Source organism: Budorcas taxicolor, chromosome 14 (assembly GCF_023091745.1).
Source record: "Budorcas taxicolor isolate Tak-1 chromosome 14, Takin1.1, whole genome shotgun sequence".
NCBI lineage: Eukaryota > Metazoa > Chordata > Mammalia > Artiodactyla > Bovidae > Budorcas > Budorcas taxicolor.
Genome location: NC_068923.1, coordinates 36,727,258 through 36,735,339, shown reverse-complemented (window position 1 = coordinate 36,735,339; position 8,082 = coordinate 36,727,258). Strand labels below are relative to the sequence as shown.

The 8,082-nt window shown below is 41.7% G+C and overlaps 1 protein-coding gene across 1 annotated transcript; it reads left to right on the top strand.

The window, feature by feature from the left end:
* The first annotated feature begins 3,607 nt into the window (after positions 1-3,607).
* On the top strand, positions 3,608-5,614 carry PLAG1 (PLAG1 zinc finger). Its single transcript, XM_052651930.1, has 2 exons — positions 3,608-3,849; positions 4,357-5,614. The coding sequence occupies exons 1-2, from the start codon at positions 3,608-3,610 to the stop codon at positions 5,612-5,614; spliced, it is 1,500 nt and encodes a 499-aa protein (XP_052507890.1).
* The last annotated feature ends 2,468 nt before the right edge of the window (positions 5,615-8,082 follow it).

Below are 8,082 nucleotides of genomic sequence, written 5' to 3'. Positions count from 1 at the left end.
GGAGGTGCTCTCCTCAGGGAGCCCGCTGTTGTTCTGAGCGCAGGCTGCTGGTGCACTGTCCTCAGGAGAGAACCAAGCTTGTCTGTTGTTGAGTAGTGTTTAGCTTCATGAAAATTTGATCCATTCGGTTTACAGTCACCCTAAGAGGCATTTCTCTGAATAGGCGAGTTAGGATTAAAAAATTGAATTTGGGGAAAAGTGTGGGGTCATTCAGCATCACAAGATGCCGTTTATCTAGGTAATACTGTCTTACTTTTCGTTTCTGCCTTAATTTGGTCGTGTAAATGTGCTCAGAACTAATAAAGATTTGCAACTGGTAAAAATTAACGCATGACTCTACAGCCGAATACTGAATGAAAGCATGTGTCATGAAATCGCCATTCTCTGATCCCGTATTTTCCATCACTTACGGACTGGTTCCGTTTAGAGTGTAGTCCATGCTTATTTTTTGTTTCATAGGTTGGCCAAAATGGGAAGGACTGGATTCCGCTCTCTTCCACGAAGAGTCAATGGGACTGGCTAAGATCAAGGTCTGAGGCTTCGTCCATCCATCATCAGGTATGCATTGAACAAAAATCACTACAGTTCTATGCATGTATCTTTGAAGTATTTGGTTAATATGCATATTATGAATTTGGATTTTTATACAATGTTGAGTCACAACTTTATCCTATAGTTTTTAAATGCACTGTAAGTAATTTAAAATTTGCAATATATTGAGTTAAATGATATTGTTAGCCATGAAAAAATTTCAGCTGGTCTTAGAAAAGTGTAATATTTGAAATATGCAATTCTTCATTGCTCAGTCTGTACATCCAAAGATAACAGAATTCTTGTGTTACTCCACATTGAGTGTCACCAGTTTTCATAGGATCAGTGTTTGCTGCATCATGATGCAGTTTTAGTACATTTTTTTCAGTAACTTAAAAACTGTTTTTCTCAACTGGAATTCTCTGCCCAATTATAGTTGGGTTCTTCTAAGATGATAATGGCAAAATATGACCAGTCTTTGAAATATTTTCAGATATTACTTATACATGGGGGTTTAGATACTTTGTATTCCATGTTGACTTAACAGTTGCAAAATTTAACAGCTTATTTCCCACACCATTCTGAATAGATGCACAAAAGCATCATGTTAGGAAATCTGATAGTCAACATTAACTCTCTTTTCCTGCTTTGGCAGAATGCTTTATACCAACTTACATTGTCTTTATTGGTTACAGCAGAGTAGCTGTTTAAATATTTCTGAGAGAGGCAGAGAAGCTGTGTCTTAAATGAAAATATAACAGGAACAGGCCCTTGAGATTCAGAAAAATCTAAAACCAGAGGGAACACATTGTGTTAGCAGTAGTGATGTCAGTTGCATTAAATGTGTTAATGTCACTTTAAAAAAAAATTTTTTTTTTAAATTATGAAAAGTATGATAACACATATACAGGGGACTTGGAAAATACAGACCAGAGTTACATATAGTTCTAATACATATTAAATTTTTTAAGTAGATAAGATAGTTTTTAGTTAGAGTTTCTCAAAATAGCAAACTCTTAAAAATTAATAGAATGAATAGATAGAAAGGTAGAAGGATATAGTCTACCCAAAAAGTACTGTGCACTAGTTCAATGTAATTAAGATTTGTCCAGTTTTCACATAATAGCTGGGTGCAGATGCTTTCTTCTCTGCAATAACCCTCTGTGTTTTTTCAGTCTTTTTACCTTCTTGAGGCTTTTGATGACCAAGTCTAAGGTCTTTCTTGGTGACGGTCACATTGTACTTGAAAATATGTGGGTTATTTTCCAATATCTTTTGATATTTATTTCTCACATAATTCCACAGTATGTGGGAACTTGAATTTGTACCCTGCTGTTGTGTGAAAAAAGTGTTAATGTCACTTTTAAACTGCAGGGGAAACTTAGGCGTGAAGGAAAGCCTTGATGTGTCTACCTACTGAAGAAGAAAGGCTATGTGAATCAGACACCGATTAACTCACGTCCATGCTTTACACTTTACTCACATGAGCAGATGATTGCTGTATTTTGCCTGTTTAGGGACAGCCTTTATATTAAAAATACAATAGGATCAGTTGCAGTGTACACTTAATTTCACAAAAATATAGGTTAAATCCATCCACTTTTCGTGAGGGCAAGGGTCAGTCTGATGCCAAAACACAAGTGATAGAAAGAAACTGGTTTTCATTGCTTTTTGAATATATAATAGGATGAGAAATCCAATTGATCAGTAGTTGATAACATTTAGCCACCTGCCAATTTTCAATTTAAAATCAGATCTTTTTGAAAGAGGTTGCCGGTGTTATCAGTTCTGTGTCTCTTAGAAATAAAGTACCCTGCTAAAAACTAGCATTCATGAACTTGAGGAATCGTTTACCTTTTTAATATCAAATGGATCTTTGAGGAGCTGGTTTCTTCCTCTGAGAAATACAGTTGATAATATTTACTATCTCTTGTCCACAAGTTTTCAAAGGTTTCAGTCAATCTAAGTTTTTACGTAGACATGGTCTTTGCCATACACAATATACATTTCATTCTTTCTTTCTCAAAGCCCTGATAATGAGTTGAAACTCTGACCCACCTTTTTCAAACTGACACCTCCACACTGATGTACCCCTGCACAAGTATCGTACTTACCACTCTCACAGGTCACAGGTGTGTCAGAGACTAGCCCCCTGTATCTGGCTCATCCGGTCTCCCTGGGTGCCCCATGAACAGCATCTTCCTCTGTGACGTGAAAGACGGTGGGGAAAATTACTTCAACCAAATCATTGCTTCCACCCAAGAGACAGGGAGCCATGACCCTTACCTAACATAACACCAAAACGTTTCTCCACCTCAAGAATGCATATTTGTCCTGAAGACAAGTCATTTCTACTCTTGAGTCAGAAACCCCTCTTCGTGTGATGACACTGAGGTAAAGAATTGATTTTCACCTTGGGCAATGAGTTCAACTCTTTCAGGCCTCTGGTATCTCTGTCTTAAGAACTCCTTCCCTGGACTGAATGGTTCACAAGGTGCCTAAAAGAGTTTTTGGCTGATTATATTTTTCTATGACACAAATTGTGACTAGAGCTGCCTTGCACAAATTAAGAGGATTTTTAGACATTAAAACATATGCGGAAACATTTTTATGTTCTCAGCGAGATTTATGTTCTCTGGGTCCTTGTAAAAAGTGAAGCTTTAATGATGCTACTTTCCGTGTCACGTCTTGATGATTCCCGAGGGTTCCCTGCTGCCCTCCCTGAGTACGACGTTTGTCAGGTGGAATCTCAGGGGATCTGTGAACTGTTCATTCTGAGCAATGCCTTAATATGTATTTTGACAAATATAAAAGAAGCCTACAGATATTACATTAGACCAGCTGAATCCATTTTATGGTTTCTTTCTTTCTTTTTTAATTCGAAAGCATCACATAGCAAGTAAAACTTCTAAAAATTAAATCTAGTTACAAACTAGTTGTTTCTTATTTTTTTTTCCAGTCCCTTTTTGCTTTCTTTTACGACCACATGAAACTTGAGAAGCCACCTAAAGCTAAATCATTTAGTGGAGTTGGGCAGTTCCCAAGTGTCCAACAAGAAGGCCTGCTTTAGGCTGCGATGGCCACTGTCATTCCTGGTGATTTGTCAGAAGTAAGAGATACCCAGAAAGTCCCTTCAGGGAAACGTAAGCGTGGTGAAACCAAACCAAGAAAAAACTTCCCTTGCCAACTGTGTGACAAGGCCTTTAACAGTGTTGAGAAATTAAAGGTGCACTCCTACTCTCACACAGGAGAGAGGCCCTACAAGTGCATACAACAAGACTGCACGAAAGCCTTTGTTTCTAAGTACAAATTACAAAGGTATTAAACTCTATTTGTCTTTCAGATTCTATTTTCTATTATGTTGGCTATTTGAAGCCATTGTTAACGTATATATTTGTATCCACCTCTTTCCGCTGACTTGCAGAGAGAAATGTGTAAGTAGATTAGACGTTTTAGCATTCTAAGTCACAGACTTTTATGTGTTAGTGCTTTTGGATCTTTTTTAATGCAATGCTTAAGCGAGAGTAGAATGTCCATTTGTACAAAGAAATTGCAAGAGAAAGGGTATGGACGTTAACGTGAGTATATTCTGTCTTGCTCAGTTGCATTTGCAATCACTAAAAACCAGCGAGAACTAAAGTGGCGACTTAGATGATTCCAGGTCTGCGGTGTTTAGGTGTGTACCCTTTGTAGCAGACGCGTAGTGAGTTAGAGAGTGTCGGTGAGTAGGGCAGGTCTGTGTTAGCCTAGCAGCTTAGCTTCCGTTTGAACAGGGAGGCCAGGCCATTCTTACCATGATGCTGACAGAATATGTCTGTGTTCAAGGCACATGGCTACGCACTCTCCTGAGAAAACCCACAAGTGTAACTATTGCGAGAAAATGTTTCACCGGAAGGACCACCTGAAGAACCACCTGCACACGCACGACCCCAACAAAGAGACGTTCAAGTGCGAAGAGTGCGGCAAGAGCTACAACACCAAGCTGGGCTTCAAGCGGCACCTGGCCCTGCACGCGGCCACGAGTGGCGACCTCACCTGCAAGGTGTGCCTGCAGACGTTCGAGAGCACCGGTGTGCTGCTGGAGCACCTGAAGTCGCACGCGGGCAAGTCGGCGGGCGGCGTGAAGGAGAAGAAGCACCCGTGCGAGCACTGCGACCGCCGCTTCTACACACGCAAGGACGTCCGCCGACACATGGTGGTGCACACGGGAAGGAAGGACTTCCTCTGCCAGTACTGCGCTCAGAGGTTCGGGCGCAAGGACCACCTGACGCGGCACATGAAGAAGAGCCACAACCAGGAGCTCCTGAAGGTCAAGACGGAGCCCGTGGACTTCCTGGATCCCTTCACCTGCAACGTGTCGGTGCCCATCAAGGATGAGCTCCTCCCGGTGATGTCGCTGCCCTCCAGCGAGCTGCTCTCCAAGCCGTTCCCCAGCACGCTGCAGCTGAACCTCTACAACACTCCGTTCCAGTCTGTGCAGAGCTCGGGCTCTGCCCACCAGATGATCACCACCCTGCCTTTGGGCATGACGTGCCCCATAGACATGGATGCTGTCCACCCCTCCCACCACCTTTCCTTCAAGTACCCGTTCAGTTCTACCTCATACGCCATCTCTATTCCCGAAAAAGAACAGCCCTTGAAGGGGGAGATTGAGAGCTACCTGATGGAGCTGCAGGGCGGCGTGCCCTCCTCCTCCCAGGACTCTCCAGCGTCCTCATCCAAACTGGGGTTGGAGCCGCAGCTCGGGTCCCTGGAGGACAGCACGGGGGACCTCTCCCTGTCCAAAAGCTCCATCTCCATCAGTGACCCCCTAAACACACCAGCATTGGATTTCTCTCAGCTGTTCAATTTCATACCATTAAACGGCCCTCCCTATAACCCGATCTCGGTGGGGAGCCTGGGGATGAGCTACTCCCAGGAGGAGGCACACTCTTCCGTGTCTCAGCTCCCCCCGCAGAGCCAGGACCTGCCGGATCCTGCCAGCACCATAGGGCTGGGCTCTCTGCACTCGCTGTCCGCAGCCTTCACCAGTAGTCTGAGCACGAGCACAACCCTGCCCCGTTTCCACCAGGCTTTCCAGTAGAGTCCCACATGCGCATCGATGGCCGAAACGTACGCGCAGCCCTGCCTTAGCTGACCATTCTGGTTTTAGTGCCTACTTTAAGACAGTATCACAGTTTCTGCTTCTGTATAGTACCAATTTTCATTAAGCCAGTATAAAATAGAAACTAGCTTTTTAAATGAGCTTCAGAACCATTTGTGTTCAGCTATGTTTACCTGGGTATTTTGTCCTGATTCACTGCCAACTGTCATATTTTAAGACAATTTCTCACATAGGAAAGCCATTATTAGCAGTCAAGTCTTACAAATCCCATGTTCTGACTTACTGTTAGATCTTAAACTTTGCATTTTTGTCTGAGATCAATGGCTCTACCTTTTGACATTTGGCTCCTTAAAAATATTTTACTACAGAATATAAGTTTTCTAAAACGTACGTGAATGACCTGAGAGTTTAAAAAATTTTGCTAGCCTCTAAATGGATTAATAAGGAAATGCTTCAAATGAATTTAGAATCTGGGGACGTAGCATATGTTTCTTAGATATAAACGTAATTTCAGGTCAGTATATTTTGAAGACTTGCTATTGTCTGGCTCAGATGTTTGCTGTCTTTTTTATGCACGTATAAGAAAAATCATAGACACAAAGCATACCAGTATTTGTAGCAAACAGACCCCTGAGGAAGGTGACATGGCAGTCCATGTTACTTAAGAGTTGGCCTTAAATTAGTACACAGGATGTTTGCCATGTTTTATCCTTGTTGCTGCCTTTCCTGCATTCATGCTAATAGTCTATGGTGTCAAGAGTCTTCAGCATCAGTCTTTAGGTGCGTCTCTTTCATCTTCTCCACCTTTCATGGCCAGAGGGTAGGTCGAGGACAGCCAGCCATGTCCCTTGGCTTCTCACTGCACAATTGGTCCAGAGTCCAGAGCTGTTGGGGAACACAGGTGTGCTTATCCTGGGATGGCGGGTTGTCCCATTTTCCAGGGTGAGACCCCCCAGGCAGGGCGAGCAGTGCGAGGCCTGCCACTCTGCTAGGGACTTGTCTGGGAACCACGTCCCCTGTTGCCAGGGTGGAAATGAGGGGTCAAGTCATAGCTTAACACTTACATTACTTGTTGCTCCCTTTGATTCAGTTTTCTCTCCCTGAGCACCAAAAGCAGAAAACAGAACAACCCTCTTCGCCAGTCACCCCCACCTGCCGCACTGTGGTATCTTTCTCATTCAGTGTTAATTCGTTTTTCCCTGCTGTTTTTGGACAGAGACTTTAAAGTTAAATGCATTCGAAAACTATTTGAGGAATGATCACAAAATTTAAGTGACTAAAAGTATATACAGTAAACCCCACTTTTACAAGTCACTGGAAAAGTGGGAGGAAGGTCACAAAGAAGCTGAATTTGCAGAGGGAGGGAGAAGAGCACAGTAAAACAAGCACTGTCTTAGGTGATGTGACAAATAACAAGTGCGTGGTGTTCAGTGAATACAGTAGTTATTACAGGCTTTCCTCACCTTAGACAACCAGCACATTTTCTCAAAGGTCAAACTATTCTATTTTTCTAATAATCGGTTGGGGCGTCAACCTAAGAAACATATCTTATTAAGCACTTGTTAACACCTTATTTGGGGACCCTGTCTGTCGGGGTGGGTTTGAGGAGGGAGGGTTTATATAGAAGAGTATATATCTCTTTAAAAAAAAAAATATTTCTGAGCACTCATGAGCCCTGTGTGGAAGCTTCTCTTCCCTTTGACAGGGCCAGCTATCACTGCGGATTTCCATGTTTACCAAGAAGTTCTAAAGATGAGTGCAGATTACTGAATATAATACATTATTTAAACTATTGGGGAGTAGTATAATTTGTGGAGAGATGTAAATTGTAATAATGTAAATGGGGGTTTCACTATATATTATATGTATGTACACACACGTGTATCGCACTTCATAGAATCAGAGTTGCTCTCGTATGGAGCTTTGGCTCCAGTATTTTTATCATGCTCCTATTTGTTTTTGTTTTTTTAAAATCCCAGGAGCAGTAGTTTTTATACGTATGTATTTAAATTTTATTATTAAAAGTTACATTTTATTAAAGTGTGTTCCAAAGGCATTAAAATTATATATGTTAATAAGGAAATACATTTAAAAATTTTTCAAACTGCTCCTGAGCGTTTGCCTAGGAGACTGTTTGCTCTCAAAGTAGGCTTTTAGCTCTGCTGTGTTGCTGCCCGCTCTAGTTTCTATGAAACAGATTGCTTACTTAAATCATTAGTTGAATGATTAGTGTTCAATATTGCTTTAATCACCGTCGAGAGGAAAAGAAAAAAGAAAAGAAAAAAAATTTTGGTGACAGAGCACAAATAAATAGAAAACCTGTTTTTAAATAGAAATCACGAATCACAAGTGTGGAAGCACTACTTTATTTTTGACTAAAATTTGCTTAAAGAGAAGTCAGATGAATGAACTGAGATGTTGGCCTTTTAGTGGGCTGTATTTCACTG

What these genes read in the sequence shown, in the direction of transcription:
- PLAG1 (XM_052651930.1), top strand. Translation starts at nt 3,608, where the DNA reads ATGGCCACTGTCATTCCTGGTGATTTGTCAGAAGTAAGAGATACCCAG. An exon ending in TCTAAGTACAAATTACAAAG is followed by an intron (nt 3,850 to 4,356) that starts GTATTAAACTCT and finishes TCTGTGTTCAAG; the next exon opens with GCACATGGCTACGCACTCTC.